Genomic DNA, 24,952 nt, shown 5'->3' with positions numbered 1-24,952 from the left:
TTTGAGCAAGATATGTATCTAGAGAGATCTCAGGACCTTGAAGATGATAGAGATTGTAGCCTATCTCCCGATTTGTCAAGGATGGTAGAACAAGATGAGAAATAGATCCTACCTTACAAAGGGGCAATGGACGTCGCGAACCTGAGAAAAGAGAAAGAGATAAAAATTAGAGCGTATAGCACCATAGAGACAAAGCGAGATGTCAAGAATACTAAGATATTTTCACATGATCGTATCACGATATGCTTGGGCTACTAAGGTCTGTGGATGCTAAAAAAGGGTCCATATGAATATCAGGAGAACACATGCTAATGGTCTTACGTTAGCCAGGCTAATCACGAGGTTCGAGCGCTGCTAATCCAACATGGAATAGGATTGTATCAGTCAAGATGCAAATGCCAAATGAAAGAAGACAAGACTTTTAGGCCTCCCCATTTCCTTCACAAGATTTTCTATATGTGGGGCATGGATATTATGAGGCTGATTCCGTCAAAAGCTTCTAATCGATACCGATTCATCTTTGAGATTGTCGATTACTTCATAGAATGGGTGAAAGTTATTTCATATGCCAATGTTACTAAGTCGATAGTCGTCGAACTTAAAAAAAAAAAAGAGGGAGATTAGGTGCCGATAAAGAACATTAGAAAGATTCAATGTCAGAAGTTGGCAATCTGTTCAAAGATCAAGCGCCGTATCATGACGCAGCAAAAATCGTAGAAGACAATCGAGGCTTGTAAAGATTGGCATAAAGAAGTTACCATTTACCCTCTATACTGATTGAATGTCGGCCAGAACTTTCGCCAGGCCAATACATTTTTCGTCTGCTTAATGGGATAGAAACGGTTTTGAAAACGAGATTTCTTTTGGCCAAGTCTTGTCAAAGTTGAAGTTGGATCAGGCAGAATAGATCCAATCCCGATATGGTCAGTTGAATTTGAAGAAAGGAAGTTGAAAGCCATCTGTCATGGCCCAATGTACCAGAAATGAATGATGTAAGCTTACGTTAGAAAGGTTCATCCTAGAGAATCCCACGAGGGGGACCTGGCGTCGAAAAAGATAAAAACTTCAGAGGAAAGTGAAAGGCCAAGGCAAAAACCTGCAAAAGACACTTTGAGACCTTAAAAAAAAAAGAAAAAAGGAGAGGCCAAGGTGAAAACCCGAAAAGGGCGGATTTGAGTTGAAAACCTGAAAAAGGGCGGCTCAAATTTGAATCAAGGTGGGGCATACAGTAGTCTTGCTACGCCTAAATTAACAATAAAGAAGTATGCTAAGTCTCGGGGCATCGACATAGTACTCCGGATCCCCTAAATACATATTGAGCTCAAAATGGACCTCAAGAAGTTTGTACAGAGAAGCTCGGGCTGAGATATCTGAGACACCTAGTTTTCATCTTACCCACACCGAATTTACTATCTTTGATTACTATATTCGTTTCAAAATATGCTCCAAATAAACTTCCTTCTTATTGCATTGCTATCTCTGATTAACTTATTCATGTTGAGTTAATTGTCTTCTTATTGCATTTGCAATCTTTGATTAACTTATTTGTTTCGAGCTGTGCTCTTACCCAATTTCCTTCTTGTCTATTGTTTTGATCTTTCTCGAGCATTTTGCATTGAAATAACAATTAATAGACCAATAATACTTTCATAAAAAGAAGTTCTGCATATTACTCGGGAGGCTTCTAAATAGTACAAGAACCTGAAACATGACTGTTGTTTAGAACTCACTAAACCTAAGGGATGGAAAAGTTTGAGAAAGAAGGAGTCCAAATTGTGGCTATCTCTTTGAATTTTCTATCAAAGGTATTGATTAACGAAGAGGCAAGATATTTCGTCGGTGATACAACCTCGAAAAATGACGAGCAATGTCAATCCAAGTATAAGAGGGGATCATTCTCAGGAAAAGAAAAATGATATTCTGCATTCACGCAAATATCAGACATGCACACAAGGTCATTACACCCGAAGAATGATTGATCTTATACCCTGAGTTGCAGTGGGTTGGATAAGCAAAAACTCCATAAAGTTTCAGTAGGGCAAGCTTGCCAAGCAGATTGAAATTGTTTTCTGTCAAGAATACCAGCTAAACAAGATGGCCGCGTAATACGTCAGTGATAATATCCTGATGAACGAGCAATGATACCTGGATCATTTTCATTTTCGTATTCATATATCATTCATAACACATCTAGTTAGGAGCATTTGATTCATTTCGATCATAGCATTCTAATTATTTGACATAAACATCACATCTAGTTAGGAACATTTGATTCATTTCGATCGTAGCATTCTAATTATTTGACATAAACATCACATCTAGTTAGGAACAATTGATTCATGTTGATCATAGCATCCTAATTATTTTGCATAAGCATAAGCCTATGAAACAGAATGTAGATCTTGTCTCTTTGAAGTTGCAGTAGGGCAAATCGAAGACGACAAATCTTGGCTTCCTGAAGATGCAGTGAAGCAGATTTAAGCAAGTCCTAGCTCCCTAAAGTTGTAGTGGAGTAAGCTGAAGATTGTAGATCTTGTCTCCCTGAAGTTGCAGTGGGGCAAATCGAAGACGACGAATCTTGGCTTCCTGAAGTTGCAGTGAAGCATATTTAAGCTAGTCCTAGCTCCCTAAAATTGTAGTGGAGTAGGCTGAATATTGTAGATCTTGTCTCCCTGAAGTTGCAGTGGGGAAAATCGAAGATGACGAATCTTGGCTTCCTGAAGTTGCAGTGAAGCAGACTTAAGCTAGTCCTAGCTCCCTAAAATTGTAGTGGAGTAGGCTGAATATTGTAGATCTTGTCTCCCTGAAGTTACAGTGGGGCAAATAGAAGATGACGAATCTTGGCTTCTTGAAGATGCAGTGAAGCAGATTTAAGCTAGTCCTAGCTCCCTAAAATTGTAGTGGAGTAGGCTGAATATTGTAGATCTTGTCTACCTCAAGTTGTAGTGGGGAAAATTGAAAATGACAAATCTTGGCTTCCTGAAGATGCAGTGAAGCAGATTTAAGCAAGTCCTAGCTCCCTAAAGTTGTAGTGGAGTAGGCTGAAGATTGTAGATCTTGTCTCCCTGAAGTTGCAGTGGGGAAAATCGAAGACGACGAATCTTGGCTTCCTGAAGTTGCAGTGAAGTAGATTTAAGCCACCATCCTAGCTCCCTAATGTTGTAGTGGAGTAGGCTAAAGATTACAGACCTTGTTGCAATGGAGCAGATCAAGTTATAATTGCAGAAGAACATATTAAAGCCACAAACCTCAACTCTCTAAAGTTGCAGTGGAATAGCTTAAAGCTACAAGTAGTCGCAGTGGAGTAGATCAAAGCAACAGTCCCTTTACCTCTGAAGATGCAGTGGGTTAGAAATAGGCTACTTGAAGAAAAGAAGCGCCAAGAGAAGTTGAGACTCGTCAGGCCCCGGCAAATTTGGCCCTTTTTTAGTCTTTACTCCATTCTTGTTACACGACAATGAGCAAAAAGGGGCAGCTGTAATGGGCCAAATTCGCTCGGGCCCAACAGCCAAAGAATAATCCCAAAACAAAAAATAATATATAGTCTATTAAATGTCTATTTACAGACTCTGGCCCAATACATACCCTAGACCCAATAACTAAAACCCCACGGCCCAAGGACTGACCCAATACCCGAAATGAGCCCAAATGGCCTAGAAATTTTAGAAACCCTAGGGTTCCTTTCTTTCTCCTGCGCTGCAACAACAACCTCCCTACGCCTTCACCTCTGTACTCTTCACGCCAAGCGCCAGCACGCCTCCATACTCCTCACGCCAAGCGCCAGCATGACCCCCGTACACGAACGCGCACCCGTACTGCAAGAAGGAAACAAAAACAGCGACGAATAGAAACAAAGACATATTGTATATTTTCGGTTTATTTTTCTTTTCTTTCGGCTATAAAAGCCCAACTTTTAGTCTTTGTAAAGGTTATGAACGCGCATTTACGCATACAGATATTGAATACAAAGCAAGAAAAACAGAGGAAGGTGATTTTCCTTTCTTTGAATCTCCGGATTTGTTGCGTTTTTTCTCTGGATCTATTCCTTTCGACTTTTTTTTTCATTTTTCGCATCTAAAACAATAAAAAAAAAGAGTGAAACGAAACCTTACCTCGCAAATCCTCCGTTGGTTTTTCCTTGCCTCGTCGAAGTCAAAGGTGGAGGAGGAATCTTGAGGCTGAAAATCATCTTCAAAGGGCGAATACACCTGTGGTTGGGGACGATGGGGGTGAGGGCCAAATGATTTGGCTAAAGGCCGGCTAAAAAAAAAACAAAATGGGGGCTACGGTTTTGAAATGGCTGAATAACCAAATTTAGGGTCTTTTAAAGGTCTGAATACGACGTCGTTTTGGGCCTAATTCAGTGGCTCCAAAAACGACGTAGTTTAGATGTTGGAGCTCCGCGCGTCGACCCGTCCCAAGACCCGGATCCGAGCCTCTGTGCCTCGAATGGGGAATTTGCAATATCAGTCCTTCCCTTTGTGCGCGCATTCCATTTGAATCCTTATGCGATTTTAATATTTGAACTTTATACTTTTAGTTCCATTTTGATTTCAATTTAGTCCTTCCTTTAATTTCAGCAGTGTATTTTATTTATTAAATATCCTTTTAGTTTATTTTTCATTTTAATTGAGTCCTTTTAATTTGTGTAACTCATTATCTTTTTAATTGTTTAGCACTTATTTTATTTTTATATACATTTTAAATTACTTTGACAATTCACTCTTTTTTATAAAACTATTATCTTAAAATTACTTTGTATATCGTGTTGTTGTCAAAATTTTGTATAATATTTAATTTATATTTAACTTATATTAATACATATATGATTTATGACAAAATTAGTTTTCTTTTGTACACATTATTAGTTTCATGTTATTTTACATATAACTTCTTTTAAATCTATTTATTTGTATTTCCTTCAAATTTATTTCAGTATCTAGTTTATTCTTTGAAAAATATGTTTTATTACTTTCTTGTTGTTTAAGATTATTTCATATATATGTATTGTTATACTCTATATTAATTTGTCATTCATCATATATGTTGTCATTTCTTTATTTTTATTATATCTTCATTATATTGTTTACATTGTCTTTTCATTATTGTATGTATATCATCACCATTAAATAGATATGTTTTTTAAAATATTTTTGCATGTCATTTGTTCCAAATCTCTTCTTTCACAATGTTTATTGTAATATTATTTATTGTTTTTATTTTTATATATGCAAATCATTTCAAACCCTCTCATATGTTGCTCATTTGTAATTTTTCATATTAAATAGTTTTCAAATTGTTTCCATGTTGTTTTGTATATTGTTTATATTGTTTTGTTATAAATTTGTTTTCATACTTATATATACGTAAATGTTTCTTATATTATCAGTTTTGAATGGTTGAACATTGTGTTTTTACATGCATTGTTGATCTTCTATTGTTTTATGTATTTTCCTTTAAATCTATTTAGTTGTACATTTCCTTTTAAATCAATATTTCTATATTTCTATATATATATATATATATATATATATATTTAAGAAAATTTTATAGTTTATTACACAAGAACATACTTTATTATATATTCTTTTGTTATTTAAGAACCTTTCATATTTTGTATATTATTTAAGTTTTCTTTTATTTTGTATGAATATTGACAACTTAAGATAGATGTATTATCTTGCATGTTATTCGATTCAAAATCTTTTTATATTAATAATTATTTATATAGTATTTTTATCCATGTAAATTATTTCAAATTCAAGCATGTAGTATTCGTTCATCAATTGATCATTTTTTATTGTTTTGCATCATATTAGTTTTTTTTTGTTTGGTACATTATATGGTAATTGTTTTTATGTTATTTCATGTCAATTGGTTGCACATTATTAATTCGCCTTCTTATGTATTATCGTATCAATCGTTGTTCACCCATGCATGTTATCGTTGCATTATTTATTTGTTCATTATTTTATATTGCCATGTTAATTATTCTCCATGCATGATTGAGATTCAGCTATATTTCCAAGTTAGTTGTACTTAATTGTAAATGGTCGTTAGTTGGTTAAATAAATTGTATCCCCCCCCCCACTCTTCCATTGTCGTGTTTTATGCGTACACATATTACCCAATATCATCGCTTTCCGCTTGATTTTCGAAATGTGGTTTTATAAAATCCAAATTTTATGATTAATTTCATCTTATTTCAAATCGAATTAATTCGTTTTAAGCTAGTTTCACAACTATTAAAAATTATTTAAAACGAAGGCAATACTCGATGTTTGATAATTCGAGAATCGTGCCCTATCGTGTAGGGTTGTGATTTCTCGTTTGTTCAAAACAATCGAACATTCCTTTAGGTTTTCACTCGTGTTTATTAAAAACCTTCCAAAACGAATACAATACTCGGTGTTTGATAATTCGGGAATCGTGCCCTAATGTGTTGGGTTGTGATTTCTCGTTTTTTCAAAACAATCGAAGATTCCTTTGAAATTTCACTCACGTTTTCTAAAAACCCTTTAAAACGAAGGCGATATTCGATGCTTGGCAATTTGGGGAATAGTACCCTATTGTGTTGGGTTGCAATTTCCCGTTTGTTCAAAATAATCGAATATCTCTTCGGAATTTCACTCATATTTTCTAAGGTGAGGCAATGTCCGATGTTCGGAAATTTGAGGAATCGTGCCCTACTGTGCTGGGTTTCGGTCTTTCGTTGGACCAAATAGTTGGGCATCCTTTTGTTAATTTCAAATTATAAACTTTCGGACGTCGAAACAAGAAGATTTTTGGCAACCAACTCGGGTTATTCAAATGTTATTAATAAGAACCATATTTCAAAAACATTTTACATAAGGGCAGCATTTAATCGATTTGGTACCAATTTTGGGCGTAGTGAGGGTGCTAATCCTTCCTCATGCGTAACCGACTCCCGAACCGTTTTCTCAAAAGTTCGTAAACCAAAATCGTTGTTTTAGTAAATCAAAAATGTTTTATTAAAATAACCAAATTCTTAGGTGATCCGATCACACCAAAACAAAAGGATCGGTGGTGACTCCACGTTTTATTTTCAAACAGTCGATTCCCCTATTTTTCGTTAAAATTAAAATTTCGAAAGATGGTTTCGACATTCATAATTCAACACTATACTACAATATCAATACTTATCTTAATTTCAATAGCCATACATAATATCAATAATATGTATCAAAATAACTATTAAGTTTGGTTATAGAAATACAAACCGTGGTTCTTGAGTTTACTCGTTATCTTCGCTCACTTTATCTTTTTCCTTCTTTGATGACGTTTCTGGTGCTACGTTAGTTACGGAAAATTACCATTTAAAATCATCAATACATATCATTTAATAACACACTCTTCTATTTTCCATGTAACTTTTACATAAATTTCAATTTAGTCCTTCCTCCATAACCAATCTTTCTCTTCAAATAAATCTCATATTTTCATTCAATTATCACGTGAAACCATTCCAACTCTTAATATTCAATATAAAACATTAATTCTACAATTTAAACAATTTAATCTCTACTATAACAAAACTTATATCTCTCTTTACAATTCAATCCTTCTCCCACTTCTAACTTGAATTCCTATCAATTAAACCCATAATTCTTCAATTTATTCAACTTAATCAACATCTAAAAATTCAATAACTTTCTAAATTTTAACATAACTTAAATAGTATCTCTTCCTAGGATTCCATAGACACCAAAATTACAAGAAAAGAAATTAAATTGACTTACCACTTAAAGCTTAAAACTTAAAACTCCAAATTTCCTTTTCTTTTCTTTCCCTTTTCTTTCCTTCAATTTTCGTTACTACTCTGTTCTGTTTCTTTCTTTTATTTCTTTATTCTTTTATTTATTTTACTTTATATTATTATATTATATTTTTAATTATAATTATTATTTCTTAAATAATAAGCAAATACATATATATACATACATTTGTACCAATTAAAATAATACTCATGTATTTATACTTACCATACACTTGTTACATAAGGCTTATTTGCTAATTTAGTCTCTTGACTTTTCTATAGTTTATAATTAAACTTTTACCCTATATTCAATCTAGTCCTTTCACTAAATTAGCCTTAATTCAAGCTAATTCACTTAGCCAAAATCTAATTAATCACAATACTTACTTCAGTAAATATTTCTAATAATTATTTATAAATTTATCTTATAAAAATGGTAACATGGAAAAACACTTTTCCGATACTCATAAACTTTAGGTCGTTACATTTAGTTTTTTGTTCTTAATTATGCGTGCTTAATTCTTGGTTTAATATTTTTAGATTATTAATCCATGTTTGATGTGCTTAAATCGGAGGTTGAATAAACCCTATTTAAGGGTAGATCTTGCGTAATTAAGTGGAGTTGCATGCAATCCTAAAAATAAGACAATATATATCTAACGGATTAGAGTCAAATCTAATAGGGGAATCCATAGCATAAATTAATACGATAATATGAGTTTTAATTAGAAAGAAATTTCAATTAATCAGTCTAAAGTCAATGCTCTTATGCTCGAAGGAGATATTTGTATAATTTAAGTGTTTATACAGATCAATATACTAAATAGAAAAAGCTGACTCATTTTTGTTTACTCGGCTATATAAATTTATTGAAAACAAATCTCTTATAGAAGTGCTACAAATTCACACAAAGTTCAACATGGCCTGAACCAGCAAAGCACCTAAAGACATTATAGCTAGTGTTTGAGTCATGCAAAAGCTAACTCATTTATTTAGCATTTTAAACATCACATATATAAATAGCACGAACACAGAAGATTATCCAGCTAGCCTACCTAAGAATGCAAGTAACAGATATATGAGATTTTGTTATAAACATAGAATTGTTCCAACAAATACTGCTAACTAATGCATGAAGTTTTTTTTGTCCTCATTTTCAGGGGGAGCTCTATAATATGCTGGCACAGTTAGAGGGAAGAACGTTTGTCTGATTCCTTCGGAGTATATGTAGGGGAGAAGAATACTTGATGCCACCTGAAAAACAAGAAAATATTTTTATTAATATTGTATCTCCCCAATTTTCGGGAATTCTGTGAATGTTGACAAAATTTCATGCTTTGATTTTGTCATTTGTGAGTGAAATTATGAAATAGGACCTATGTGAAAATGTTTGAAAATGCTATAGGCTAAATTGAAGTGGCCAAATAAATAGGAGTGCAAAATAGGAGGATTTGCATGATAAACCTTCCATTTTACATGAAGTGGCTAGCCATCATGTTGTTGTAGACAATATGAGTACTTGATATCCATAATTTATGGTACAAATTGATACAAATTGATAATGGGTTAGGTAAATGTTCCATGATAATGGATTAGGTAAATATTCCATGATAATGGGTTAGGTAAATGTTTCATGATAATGGTTTAGGTAAATGTTTCATGATAAGAAATTCATGTCTTTTGTATTAAAGAATTAAATGGATGAAATATGAAGTTTTATTAAAAGAAAAAGGGGTGAAAAGAACAAAGTTTTGTCCATCTTTGTTCATCCTAGCCTAAAGTTAGAGAAGAGAAAGGAGAGGAGAAAGCTCTTAAATGTTCGGTCACTTGGGGAAGAAAATTGAAGGTAAGTTCATGGTAGTTTGCTTCTATCTTGATTTTCATGAGTTCTTCTTGATTCTATCTTAACTCTTGAAGCATATTTTGATTTTTAGTTGTGTTGTGAGCATTTAGTCATGAATTAAAATGAAGGAAATGGTTGTTGTTTGATGTTCTTTTGATGAAAAATGGAAGATAGGTGAAGTTGAGCCAAACAAATGAGCATGCATGTGCCTTAGATGTTAAAGGGAAAAATCAGCTAACATGTTGTGCTTTAAAATGATGAAATGGAGATTATACTTAAGTAAAATCATAGATATGTGACGATTGATTGGTGATATACATGTTTAAATAACATGCATGCAAGTTAGGTGTGAAAGAGTGATTTGGTAATAAATCTGCTTGGGACAGCAGCAGTAACGCGATTTGGAAAATCACCATAAATTGTGGGAGAAGAATTAGAAGCTGAATAAAATATGTAATTAAAGCTTATTGAGTCTAGTTTCTAATGAAATAAACAAGAACATATTTTGAATTCTGTACAATGAGAAATTTGATTCGTAATGAAGGGTGGTCAGATTAGTCAAACAGTGAAACATGGGAAACTTTGAGAAAAATCTGGTATTGATCGGCTAAACCAAAAATTCTGAAAATTTAATGGATAAAAGATATATGAGTCTATTTTCAAGGAAAATTAACGGCACTTGATTTGGAGTTTCGTAGCTCCAGCTATAAATAATTTAGTGACTGTTGCTCAGGAAGACAGCTTGCAGTGAAATTATGATTATGTGGTAAACATTGACAAAAATTTGTTAATGAGTTGCCTATTGATTTCTTATAAGCTTACTATGATCTGTAGGTGTGTTTGCCCGAATATTGTAAGGGATTAATACGTAGTTCGTATTTGAATAGTTAGATTAACGTGTTAGTAATCCAATTGTAGGCGGTTCGTGTGTGGATCTCAAATCAAGATATCGTCGCAAATGTGTGTAACTAACACCCTCTTTCTTAGTCTAGATCGGCAAAAGCCGAAAAGCGAAATGCCGAAAAGCGGTATTTTGTAGATTTGCGAGTGTCGCGAATGCTCGTGAGGTAAATCGATTAATGTTTTTGGTAAGCTGCAAAATTTGGACTGCAAAGTGCATGATTTACGTGCCCTCAATATTTTTGGGCTTAATGGGCCAAAATTGGAATGATGGGCCAACGGACCCAATTCGGTAAGAACCCTCGGTACGTGATTCTGTTAGTACGTGAAAAGTAGGAATATGCATAAAAACCCTAAAATAGATAAATTATGAAATACCTTTAAAAGTGAAAATTTACGCTTTACCCTAGTAGATGAATTACCAAATACCCCTAGGGTTAAATTGACCTAAATGCATGTTTGATTGTTGTTATTTATCGCATGCCATGTTATTATCTGATGCATGGGACTGGGATATTGACGGAGAAGTATTGAAAGTGGCTTGTCCACGTCTTGGAGGCTTTGCCTCAATTCTATGATAATCGAGCGAAGAAAGTCAAGAATCGTGGAGTGTTAAATTTGGGTGGGTTGAGCTATTCCCCACATGGAGTGTATGGCTGGTACGGGTGGAGTGTAGTGGTTGGTGGGTTGAGTAGTCTCCCAAATGGGCTTGCATATGTTTCTTGATGTTGCATGTATTTTGAAATGGGCCTATGGGCCATCTTGTTATCTGAATAAGGGCTAAGGCCCGGTTTATTAATCTGAAAAGGCTCGCCCAAGACCACTATTACCCAAATGGGCTTGCATATGTTATTGATGTTGCATGTATTTTGAAATGGGCCTATGGGCCATCTTGTTATCTGAATAAGGGCTAAGGCCCGGTTTATTATGTCTGAAAGGGCTCTAGCCCAGTACCATCATTATTACGAATGGGCTTAGGCCCAATAGACTTGAGTGACTTGGGCTTTGAAGGGTTTTCCTTACACTGAGTTTCTCCAAACTCACCCTTTTATTTTCATCCACGCAGGAAATCCCCAACCATAGTGGGCTTGGAGTTGTGAGGGAATTCGAAGTGGCCACCCATTCTGAAAGTTTGATTTTCTTCTGGTGAACTGGACATCCTTTTATTTACATTTGAAGTTTTTGGGCTTTTAAATGTAATAAGGCCGCTTAATTATTTTTGATGGTTTTAATATGTATTACTAAGATAGGTAATACTTATATTTAACTGTTGAAACTGGATAGCTTTAGGTAGCGTTTTCAAAAACAACAGTTGATTTCAAAATAACACGACAACAAGCAAAGCTTCCGAATGAAAGTATTTTTCCAAAATTAATCACTTTTCCTAAAAATGACTTAATCAAATCGGTTTTCCTAAAATATCCATGACATTAAGGTGTGGCAATGGCGGTATGCATGTCTAGGATTGGATCCGAAGGAGCTTGGTATTAGCGATCCGATGGACTCACCACCTCTTTTCCTGTTTCCTACGGTGCATAGCTTCCATTCACTTTAACCCTTAATGAATTAATCTTTTGAACATCAAATACGATTTTCGGACTTAGAAAGAAAATTTTTTTTTTACGTTTTTGATGTGGCATGCCGGATCCGACCATAACTTCTGGGCCGGGTTTGGGGTGCTACAAATATGATCCTATATCATAATCATATTTAAGATATTACATATTTATATCATGTTAATATATAAATGTTTGGTAAATATACTGACCCAAAGGAATTCAGCCCCAACCCACAAGCGTTTGGGAGAAGGAAATGGAAGTAACAATCGGCCGATACCATATATTGCAATGGAAAAGAAATGAAATGCTATGCTTAATGGACGAGGGCATAAACCAAATAGCATTGCTGATATTCCATATGAAAAGACCCCTCCAAGTCTCAAATACCCGAGAAAGGTGCTGCATATTCTCCATTGCAGGATTGGATGAGGCACTGAATACCTTCTGTAGGACATTAGCCAGTATATTTATTGTAGATGACATTGGCTGCATGTAGTTAAAGGGCAAAATTATACCGTTTTCATCATTGCCATTCACTTTCAAAATGCATATAAAACATGAAACTACATTACCTTCCTCAGAGTATAAAAAGATTCGAGATATTTGGAAATGGTGAATGCATCGAATAGATCATGCAAGGGTCTTAGAAGATCTCTAAGTATAACAACATCAGACAGAGCAACAGTCATTCCCCCTCCGGTTATAGGGTGCCGCATGTTGAGTGCATCTCCAATCAAAAGCGCACCAGGAGTCAGGTGTGGAGCAGCAGCCATGATTTTAGTCGGCATTATTCTTATGTTACCCTTCTTCTCTATTGCAGATATAAAGGAATTGTACACTTCAGGAAAAACCTGAAATATATTATAAGCCATACAGTTAGTCCATAAATTAAGCCAAATTCCCCTACTGAATGAATAAAATAAAGATCAAAATATACCTTGGGAGCCACCAGAGTTTTCAAGTAACATGCCATATCACCATTGGAAACTGATGGTACCTTTTCACTAGGAACATTCACCATGCAACGAATTTCAGTGGTGCTAATTGGATACCATATGATTGGTCAAGGGTGTGCCAATATAATAGCTCCATAATTTTTTTTGGGAGGTTACAGTTTGTCAGTGTAAGAGCAACAAGATAAGAGGGTATATCAACCTGCAGAAAAAAATATATAGACCTTAATACATTTTCTCAAAGAATAGAATTTAACAAGTCTAATAAAAGTTTTAGTCCCTCTATTATCCTAAAATTGGAATTTAATCCCTTTTCTTTAATTTGGAAAGAAAAAATGGCCTCTTGCTTTTAAATGTTATTAGTAGATGCAAATTGATAACACAAATAATTGTTGCCATAAAGTGATGACATTGACATTTTAAAAAAAAAATTAATGTCAACATATAAATTTATTGTTAATTGAATATGGTTGATAGAAATTTTAAGTGGCCTTCACTGTGATGGACTAAAAATAAAAACAATTTTACTTCATCACTCTGACAAAAAGCAACTAATGATGTTATCATTTTGCACATTATAAAAACATTATAAAAAAAATAAATGAATCAAATTAAGCTAAATTAAAGTAGAATGTTGAAATATAAAATTAGAGAGACGAAAACCATAATTAGACCAATTTAACACTAATTCTTAAGCATTTTTACCTTAGGATAGCAAAGAGAGCGTCTCAAATTTGAGAAACAACCATCGCATACAATTGTGAGAGGAGCGTAAGCTGTCAACACTTGACCACTCTCATTTTTGTAATGCACTCCTTTGACAATACCATTTTCTTCAATAAGAGATGTTACTGTCCCTTGTTCTAGAGTTACACTACATTCTCATAACATCAATGCATCAAATTGGAGCTTGTAAAGAAAAGTATAATTTCAAGTGTGCTATTTCTAATAAATTGTTGTAACAAGTTGAAGCAAAGTAATACATATAGAAGTAAACTTTTAAATTTTAACCTTAACCTAAAACCTAACTTAATCAATTCAAACCTAAACTTGACTTGATTTTACCATAAAGGATCAACAGCATGAACCTCTCTAACTCGAACCTTATTTCACCCTAACATAAATTTTTCACTCCAACTTGAAATGATTCAAACAACTTGAAAGACCAGAAATTGAGGTGGTTATAACCTAAAATGACATGAACCTATCATAACTCGACCCAAAAAACTCGAGCTTCAAACCATTCTAACCTGAACTCAAAATGACTCGAATCCAAACCTAAAGTGACTTGAATCTAAACACACTAATACCATATTTACTCAAAGAATTTTGAAACTTGAATGGCTTGATCTAGATTGATATGACCCAAAATCTATTCAACTAGCTCAATTGCCAAGTCTAATGATCAAAACAAACTGCAAGTCATTTAATTTATTAAGACAAACGTTAGACATCTTATGTTGAATTTGAAAAATGATTAAGAGGAAGGGGAGAAAATACTTGTGAAGAGATGCAGCCTTTTTTCGCAGCCTTTGAACGAAACGACCATTATGGGAGGTTCTTCCTGAAATATGAGACTGAAACTTTTCCATTGGATAAGATATGGGAGTCTCCTTTCCATCCTTGTATAGACTATAACCCAAAAATTGTTGAGCATCAATCTCATCTACACAATCTATAGTACCAACATTCAAAGTAAAAAAAAAATGTTATTGTATAAATAACTAACATTGTAACATTATATTGCATCTACTATTTAAATCCACAATTTTCTTGTTTACCCTCAAGGCCTAATTCGATTAGCTTTATGTAGCCCCCTGGTAATAGAACTTCACCGACAATTCTATTAGGCATATTTAAGTCCCTCTCTATCACTTGCACTCGACGTCCGTCCTGTATCATGAAAATTGTGAAGAATTGTTACGTATGATATCATGTTAAATTCAAATTTGAAGACTGATGAGATTTTGGTATTGTTGCTTAAAGGAGAGGCTCTAGGTTTTTAAGTACCCAGATTCGAATTCTATCATATATAATTGCAATACGTGGGTTTCTTATTTCATCATGTGCATATGACATGTATGTTTTTTTTATTTTCGTCTTTGTACAAGTTTAATTCCACACTATAATTGCATGGGCATATATTATACTTGTGTATGTACTCTATTTGTAGTAACACTACAGCAAAACTGACTTTTAGCGGCGTTTTTTTAGGCCTTTAGCGGCGCTTTCAAGTGCCACTAAAACTATTTGCGGCGTTTTTCCAAGCGCCGCTAAAAACGCCGCTATTTTCGGCGTCGCTAAAGTTTGCGGCGTTTATTTGAAAAAACGCCGCTAAAGGTCGCTAAAGGTCATGACCTTTAGCGGTGCTTTTCCCCAAAACGCCGCTAAAGGTATGAAATTAAAAAAACTATAAAATATTATAAAAATCGTGAAAAATATAAAAAATTTAAAATTCATTATCAAAATATTGAATGATATAAATATAAAATTTTCTATTAAAATTTTAACTTTAAAACTAATTACAAAAATTAATGAATTTAAATTTACAATTTAAAATAATAAATTAATAACACAATTAAAATTTAAAAGTTAGAACTCAAGTTATCTTAAATATTAAAATAAAAATAAAAATTTAGAATCAAAACTAAAATAAATAATAAAAACTAGATTAAATATAAAAATATCAATAAAATAAGACATTATAATGAAGTTACTTAAATGAAATAAGGAAATGCATTAGATTTGGCGACCTTTTCTCTCCACCCTTTCTGACGAGCTCTTATTTCCCACATTGCTGTTAATTTCATTTGAGCCGACAGTGCTTCTTCAGCTTTCTCCCTTACTTCTTCGCACGTCTCCATACCCGAATTGCATTTGTCCGCTTCCTTTTGATATTGTGATGCTAACTTCTTAGCCTCGAGTAAAAAAAAACATTTATGTAAAAAATTATAACAATTAAGCATTAGTGACATACAATTAACGATTAAAATAAAATAAAACATATATGTAACAAATAAATTGTTGGTCAGAAAAAGTTGTAAAAAATGAAAAAAGGCATTTGCAATCAATCTTAAAATTAGAGGTGATCTAAAAGGCATAGAAAATCAAATGTAAAATTTCTTTGTATTAAGTTACTTTGTCCCATTTTCCAATAAATACATCCATCCATGATAAAGAAACAGGAAACTGACCTGTAAAGGAATCATTGCTCAGTCATGCATTAATTAAAGATAGAACCATAAAATTAGCTTAATTCTGCTGGGTAAAATTGCCAAAGATCAGATAATTAACATTACCAAATACCCAATTGCCATCTTTAATAAAAATGGAAACTTGGAACTTTGCAGGGCAAGTAGCATAGAGAATGCTAATACAAAGCAACAAAAATAATAGAAAGAAAGGCTAACAACAGCTTGCCATGCATGTAAGCATTCATAAAACAGGCATGAGTTTTAACTTTCAATAAATAGCTGCATAACTACCAAGCAAAACCCCATAGCCAAGGAAATGCATAAAAAAACATGACACCTGGGACAAGTGGCTTTGGCAAAAAAAGAAAAAAAGAAAATGCAAAACAAAGGAACTAATAGCATAACAAGGGACAAAGAATTGATTGACACTACTATCATCTAAAAATTCAAAATGAAAGACATAAATGTAGAAGTTCGACATTGAAGGACATAAATACCAATGTTAAAGAAACTGGACCACAGGTTAAACCAGTTGGTTTGATTGTTTCTTATTTTATTTTTTATGTTTAAACATTAATTTAATGTTCCTGTCTATGTGCTAAACATGCATTTGCATTTTGCCTACCTTCTTTTCACAGCTTTAATCATCTTATTCATCTGCATTTTATTTCGAAAAGAAAATGATTGATTAAAAAGTGTTGAATATAGCATCTGGGCCTGCATAATAATCTTACACGAAACAATGGGAGAATTATGTGATAACAGCAGCTCCAAGGTTCACTATAATCTATCAGATATATAAAGACTGTTCTTCTGCATATGGTTTCATTCTGTAGAAATTTTATATTGGTTTTCCCTACTACTATTCTCCTTTCCCTACTACTTTTTCAATTTCTAGTTCTCCCTCTTTGGAAGTAAAAGCCCAATTCTTTTAGAACCAAAAAAAAAATAAAAGGAAGATTGATGGAGCTAACTTAAAAGATTAAATTGGGTGAGGAAAATCAGTGGCTAAGGCAATATTAATGTCCTATGACTTGTAGAATGAAAAGCAACGAGGTAAAATAAAAAGTTAATCGGAATAAAAACAATAACTTTTTATTGAGGCAAAGCCTATCTCAACCAACAAATATAATTAATGGCATTTACCTTAATGGCATGGTCTTTAATTTAAGAAAAGGAAAAAAATAATTGGTTTTTTACCTGTTCAATAACTATGGTCAAATATTATGAACGTTGCTTTCTTATATCACTAAATATGAACCTAGGAAATACCACTTTGCCAACCTAGTGCTTATTGACAACTGATGCAAAATATGGACTATACAAGAAACCATGCTATCCCTCCACTGTACTATTCACCAAGGATCAATGAAAGCGAGACAAACCTTTGCTAATTAAAAACTATTTAATTTGGAGATTTTATTTTCTATCATTCAATAATGAACTTCCAAATGTGCACCCAAAACCAAGATATATTTGATATTATGAGAGACCCTATATAACAACATTGTAGGAATAACAAAGAAGGTAAGAATAATTAGGAATAGTCAGAAAAAGCAATCAGAGAAATACTTGATCAAATCCTTACTAAGAAGAGAGTTTCAGATGACCTATCATATGGATGCAACTTTGGAGCACCGTGAAGAGTAGCCTGATTCAAAGCATCCTGAAAATTCAAAAATTGCTTTTAACCTTAAAGTAAGTTGATTGAAGCAAAAGAATCTGTCTTTTTAGTGAACCTTTTACAATGAATAATGTAACATTAATATTGTGTTAAACAAACCTCTGGTGGTTTTCCAATACAATATCCATCTGGATAAAGATTCAAGGTGAATGAAATTTCATGATCTGCAAAAACAAGAAATAACCAACGCAGTCACAAATCGAACATCATCAATTATCTAGAGAGGGAAAAATAAAAACAAAACATAATACTAGTCTTGACTCTAACCTTTAGGAACACAAAGCACTTCTTCAGAAACAAATGGTTGAGACACCTCAGGAACATGCTCAACGCCTTCAATGATATTACCCTAGATCAACAAACAATTCAAATAATCAGACAAAATCACAGAAAGGAAAATAGATACATATTAATTTCTATTCTATATCCCTTCTTCTCTCAGCCACGAACTATGAATCATAGAGAAAACTCGTACTAGAAACAGAATTATACAAGTTTTTATGAAGGTTGCAAACTCAAAACTAAAACAAAACCCCCTAACTACAGTATCTATTACACCAAAACCATAAAGGCTAAAACAAGGGCAAGATAATGTTTTATGAAATCAAGCCTATATTTTTAGCTTAAGACTTAACTGGTATATTTTTAAAATAAACAAAACATTAAAAAATCCAACACTTGAATCTCCCCTAACTTCTAACAGAAACCAATAATTAAAATTCCACTTAAATACAATTATAGATATTTAAAAAAGGAAACTGGGAGGATATGTTAAATGAAACAAAAACCAAAATTTCTCCTTTTTTTTTAATTTAACAGCAATATTTTTTATCATCAATTTACCTGTGAAAATGGTTCATTACAGAATTTACCTGGAGCTTTCTAGGCCATCAGCTCTCTTCAGAATTGTCAGGGACAACATCAACCGAAGCCTCCAATTGAAGACAAGGCTTCGGCTTGAACCTAGTACCGGTTTTTGAAACCTTAAACGAAACACCCATGTAAAAAAAAAAAAGAAAAAGAAACTTGTATGCTCTATCAGAATTAAAGCATGAGAATTTGAGGTTTTATGCTTTTTGTTTGGATCAAGAAAAAGATCAGAAATATGGAGATAATTAAGAACCCAGATAGAAATTATCTAGTAAAGAGAGGAGAAAAGCTAGCAAAATCGAACGAAATTTTTTACCTGGTCTTTAATCAGATATCTAATGAGACAGCAAGCAGTTACCTATCTTGTCACTAATACTAGCCGATTCTTTATCAAGTACATTTCCTTCAACTGAACCCGCAGCTTTGGTCTTGAAACTTAACCTTTGACATCTTCCATTTCCAGGAAAAGTATGACAAATTTTGGAGGGTGTATTTGCAGATACGGCACTTGAACGATTCAACTGCATACCAAAAGAAAAAGAAAAGAAATTGAAGAACAATGGTATTAATAAAAAAACCATCGAACTCAAGCTTTGTCTCAATCTGTGTAATCAAAGAGTCTACTCTAGAATTCAAATTGCAGCTCTCCTAACCTTAAGACCATGGAAAACAGAATTAACCATGGAAAACGTAGAGGATAAAAAATAAAGTATCATTTGCACTCTGAATTTGACAAATTTTTTATTTCAGTTTTTGAAGTAAATAGTTGAGCCAATCACAAATTATATGCACGACATAGAATCCAAATTTAAAGGATCGAATTATGAAATTTGTCATTTTTAGAAAAATCGTGTAGAGAAAAATAAGGATCAAATTCAAGGAATAAATAAAACAGCCGCCTATGAACATCCAAGAAACTTCATTGTACAAACAACAAAAAGTCAAATTCAGAAATTGCAGTTAAACAAGAGAAAAGGCAGCAGGTTCTAAGAAACAAAGCAGAGAAATGGAGAACTAGACTTCAGATTGGGACCTGAAGAACCAGAAATCTAGGTTTTCAAGCAAGGAAGTTTTATCTGGTGGTGAGAGATTAGGCAAAAAAGAAGTGGAGATTTTGATGGGGAACCTGGGGATTTTTTCAGCCAAAAAAGTGAAAATAGTTGAATGAATCATACGATTGTAAGGAGATTTCGAGGTTGTTTGAACAAGAGCCAAGCTTGGAAGAAGTGAAGCAAGCTTTTGATGTTTTTGATGTGAATAAAGAGAAGAAAGCATACCTTTTCACTTCCCTCTTTATTTTCTTTATCTATCACCTCCTCTTCCTCCGTTTTCTCGTCATTTAGGGTTTCCATAGCCATAGAAATCACCGGTAAAATTAAAAGGAAACTGATCCGTCTCTTTGATGACCCTTACTTCAAGCACCAACCCAAGATTCTGCTCTTACTACCACCGAAAGGGGGTCAACCAAAGCCAGGTTGAAGTAGAAGATCTTTCTTTTACGGCCGACTTCTTCCGGCAATTAGTGGAGGAAACAGTCAGGACAAGCTCCAAGCTACGGACTTCTGGCAATTAGTGTAGGTGTATTGACTTGGTGTTGCTAGAAATGGGAGATTTGGGGGCAAATTTTGAGAGTTATTTGTTGGATTTAGGGAATAACGAGCGGGTAATAAAAAATTGGTGATTTTTTTTGCGGTGTTTTTATTAAAAACGCCATTATAATTCAATTTTTTGTGGCGTTTCGCCACTATTGATTAATTTTAAATTTTTTATTTTTAACATATTTTTATTTTTCTCTTTTGAAATTTTTTTAATTTTGAATATTGAACTTTTAATTGAAATATGGACTAAAATATTAAATATTAAATTTTAAGTTTTTATTTTTAATTTTTATTTTTAAATTTTAATTTTTTATTTTTAATTTTTATTTTTGAGTTTATTTTTATTTCGATTTAATGTGTAATTGTAGACGTGAAATTCTAATTGTGGTTTAAATGTATAGTTGAAACTTTAATTTTGATTTAATCATCCACATTTAAAAAATAAATACATCAATATATTTTTATATTGAATAAATATAAATATTTATGTATCCATGCAATATATAAATATAAAATGATGTTATATCAATAATTGTGTAAAAGAAAATGAAAAACGTGGAGACACAAATATATATTTTAAAAAGAAAATGAGTTACAATTAAAAAGCGTGGAGACACAAATGAGTGCAGAGAATTTTCGTTCATATAAATAAATATATATTTTAATTAATCAATATAGATAAATATTAAAATAGTATAAACAAAAACTATTAATAAAATTTAAAGTTAAATTTATCATTTAAAACATTTTCCACAAAATATCCTTTCAATCCATTAAACAATATAACACCTTATTAATATATAAAAATATTTTTTATCAAAATCAAGATATCTATTATTGATAACAATAATTAATTATAGGGTTTAGGATTTAATTATTGAATATGATTCACTTGAGATTAACATACTATATACCCATGGCCATTAAACCTTAAACCATAAAAGCCTAAACTATAGACCTTAAACCTTAAATATTAAACCGTAAACTAAAAATAAATTTAATCAATATTAAGTATTGTTTTCATAATTTATTATGAACATAAGCTTTACATTAATATATAAGTATATACGTCAACATCCATGTGATGTTTTTTGGGGTTTAGGGTTTTAGAAGTTATAGTTTAGGGTTTAGGGTTTTTAGGGTTTAAGGGTTTAGTATTTTAGGGGTTATAGATTAGTGTTCATGATTTTTTTAGGGTTTAAGGGTTTTAGGGGTTATATGACTTTTAGTGGCGTTTTATTAAAAGCGCCGCTATTGCTCTGACTTTTAGTGGCGTTTTACCAAAAACGCCGCTATTGCTCTGACTTTTAGCGGCGTTTTACCAAAAGCGCCGCTATTGCTCCGACTTTTAGTGGCATTTTACCAAAAGCGCCGCTATTGCTCCTACTTTTAGCGGCGTTTTATCTGAAGTGCCGCTATTGCTCCGACTTTTAGCGGCGTTTTACCAAAAGCGCCGCTATTGCTCCGACTTTTAGCGACGTTTTAACAAAAAACGCCGCTATTACTCTATTTTTAGCGGCGTGTTAACAAAAACGCAACTATTGCTCTATGTTTTACAATTTTTGCGGCGTTTTTTGATAAAACGCCGATAAAACTATACCTCATTTTTCAACTTGGTGTCTAAAATTTTTTTTAGTTAGAACTGAAACTTAAACTATTGCTCCATTACCCAAATAATTTCAAATCTTAACATCATAACATCGATAAAAAAAAAAACTCAATAGCCAATTATATAGTGCCACATCAACATTTTAATTTTATAATTTTATTTATGTTAATATTAATTTTAAAAATTATATTAACACTAAAAAAATAAAAATATTTTCCTCCCCCACCGGGCCACCCCTCTTGGCTCCCTTCCGCCACTACCGCTCTCCCCTCCTCCTCCCCTCCCCTCCCTCTCCCTCAGCCCCACCCCTCTTGGCTCCCTCTCTCTCCTCCCCTCCCCCATATCTTACATTAGCAGAAAAATTACAGGTTTTGATTGTCCTTTTTGCTTCAACTAAAACACTTCTGTACCCAAGGAGATCAAGTTACCATCAAAGTATTAATGACTTTTGAAGGGAAAAAAAATGGCAAACAAACTACAATTACAGTAGAAGTTTGGCTTAGCTTATGAGAAATTGCAACTTAGTAACCTAGTTTGGATTTGTAAAATGAAACTCAATGGTGACTTGGGACAGTTCCCAACTACACAAATGGTCTAGGAACTGTAGAATGAAGTAACCACTGCTATATTCTTACTTTTCTTTCCTCAAGCTTCTCTCATGTTAACGAAAAAGAAGTATTAAGTGACTATTAACCAACATATCCAGCACAAAAGTGGTCTACGATTGAGGTTTATTATATAAAACTGATATACGCCCATATTTAAGCCCCTTTCTCTCGGCGGTGGTGGTCGGTGGGGAGAGGGAGAGGGTCGGGGTCTGGGTGGAGGGTGAAAGGGAGGAACGGTAAGGGAGGAGGGGAGAACGGTGGTGGGGTAGGGAAATATATTCTTAGTTACTAATACTATATTTGATGTTTTCTAAATTCACCGTGAAATTAGTTAAATCATCAATTTTTCATCCATCTGTTTATCTTATTTAAGTTAAATATATTATTAAAAATTTTAAAAATAAAAAAAAATTATAAAATCCGGATCAACAAATTCAATCACCTATTTAATTAGATTATACTCATTCATGAGTCAAGTAATTTTTATTTCTTTTAGATCAGTACTTATTGAAATATTATCTTCGCATATAATACTTCAACCAATAATAATAAAATGTCTATAACTAATAATAATAATAATAAAATGCAAACTTAATTAGTAATTGTCCCTAAAAAATGATAAAAATATCATGGAGGCCTTGTATTAAGAGTCAGATTACATTTGTCCCCTCTATTAAAAAATAAACAAATTAGTTCCTATACAATAGATCAAAGAGCAAATTGGTTCTCTGTTAAAATATCCATCAATTCCTACTTTTAAAAATTGGTCCCTATATGTTAGCGTGAGGTACACATGGTATGTTATGTATAACTATTTGATTATTCCGTTAACCACACTAATTTTAACCATAAAAATAAATTAAATTTTTAATAAAAATGATTCGTTTGCTACTTAATTTAATATAAAGAGATTAATTTATCACATTTTTGAATAAATGAGGATATATGTAAGTTGACTCCTAATAAGAGGTCATCATGGTATTTTTAAAAGAAAAAGAAAAAAAAAAGAAGGTAGTAATTGTTATATGCTGGAAGAGGAAAATAAGATGATTAAAACTATGGTAGAACAAAATAAAGAACAAGGAGAAAAAATGGGACCTTTCCAAGAGAATAGGCAAGAGCAGCACCGGCAACACCGGCGCCGACTATGATAATATCCGTAGTGCCAACACCCTCACTATTTCCAGTTTTGTTTACACTGTTCCCCTTTGGAGTAGCTGCTCTTTTTAGCTTCCCCAGTCCCCTAAATTTTGTGAGGGAATTGCAGTACAAGAAAAGGAACCCCAAAAGAGAGGCTATAACAGCTCCAACTCCAACTATGTACTGCTCAGCCATTAATTTAATAATAATGTGTGGAACAAATAATCAAGAAGAACATGATTTATAGGGGAGGAATGGAGGGTGAGTGAATAAGGACGTGTTGGGATATTATTCTATTTTGTTGAGGGAGATGCTCTCCAAATCATCTCTGATTTGGAAGACAGTAAAAAAGAGTAGCCATCACTATGACGGCAAAGCAACGCAGCTGATAAAAATGACTAGACATGGTCTATTTTTAGTGATGTTATTTGGGTGGAAAAATACACACATTTTATTCATGAAGTTGTAATTACTCTCCACCACACGTAATGGTAAAACAAAAGGATATGTTATTATTGGGAAAAAACAAAAACAAAAGAAGAAGGCATTAAAAGAAACAAAAAGGAAAAACAAAATAATTTACTTTTTGGTATGATAGAAGGCCCTGGAACTTAATAAGCAACAATTAAACGTGGGGAATCCTGCTATACGCTTGGGGGTGTATCAAATTTCTTAAGTTTTTACCGACATTTCTAATATACACCAATACTAATATTTCTAACAAAAATCGCATTAGAAAAGTTGGTAAAAATTACATATACGTGCGCATGCTTGGAGCGCATGGGAGAATTTTCTCTAAATGTGGGAAGGCAAATCCTTTCACATCAGTTTTAAGGGTGACCATGATCTCTGGTGGTGGTTCATCAAAAGCAGAGATCATCTTTAAGAATATTTAATGCTACTTTTTTCATCCAGTTAGCTCAAAAGATTTTTTATCGAGGAATATATTAAGCTCGTAATGTGTTACGGACTCAACTTTATTCACTTGGTTGTGAGCATGTGCAAAACTTGAATGAATGTTTCCACTCAAGTCACCCATATCAAAGTTCGTCGTCATCACCACAAGAAATGCTTAATGATACATGCTAAAGTTGTTCCAAATCCCTCCCAAAGAACTCTCCAAGAGACCCCTATGCATCATCATTTTTAGTGCTCTTCGTACCCCTACGATGTCAACCACCACTACAAATCACCGCAACTTTTACTTTGCCTACATA

The 24,952-nt window shown here is 33.2% G+C and overlaps 1 protein-coding gene and 1 long non-coding RNA gene across 6 annotated transcripts; both read right to left on the bottom strand.

Moving 5' to 3' along the window:
* Window positions 1-12,197: 12,197 nt before the first annotated feature.
* Window positions 12,198-13,215, bottom strand: LOC108460525 (squalene monooxygenase SE1-like). Its single transcript, XM_053026611.1, has 3 exons — window positions 13,017-13,215; window positions 12,652-12,930; window positions 12,198-12,565 (listed from the first exon to the last, which is right to left on the bottom strand). Exons 1-3 carry the CDS (start codon window positions 13,098-13,100, stop codon window positions 12,299-12,301), a joined length of 630 nt encoding a protein of 209 aa, XP_052882571.1. The 5' UTR covers window positions 13,101-13,215; the 3' UTR covers window positions 12,198-12,298.
* Window positions 13,216-15,610: 2,395 nt separating this feature from the next.
* On the bottom strand, window positions 15,611-24,073 carry LOC108460526 (uncharacterized). Of its 5 annotated transcripts, none has more exons than XR_008281343.1 (7): window positions 23,694-24,069; window positions 19,097-19,301; window positions 18,783-18,893; window positions 18,178-18,259; window positions 18,010-18,074; window positions 17,815-17,892; window positions 15,611-15,950 (listed from the first exon to the last, which is right to left on the bottom strand). It is a non-coding gene; the product is annotated as an uncharacterized LOC108460526 (long non-coding RNA). The 5 variants fall into 5 exon arrangements; XR_008281341.1 differs by lacking the exon at window positions 23,694-24,069 and adding an exon at window positions 20,058-20,472; XR_008281342.1 differs by having other exon boundaries at window positions 18,783-19,301; window positions 23,694-24,073.
* Window positions 24,074-24,952: the final 879 nt, after the last annotated feature.

Source organism: Gossypium arboreum, chromosome 4, assembly GCF_025698485.1.
Source record: "Gossypium arboreum isolate Shixiya-1 chromosome 4, ASM2569848v2, whole genome shotgun sequence".
Taxonomy (NCBI): domain Eukaryota; kingdom Viridiplantae; phylum Streptophyta; class Magnoliopsida; order Malvales; family Malvaceae; genus Gossypium; species Gossypium arboreum.
The sequence above is the reverse complement of the archived record's forward strand: the minus strand, read 5'-3'. Positions and strand labels throughout refer to the sequence as shown.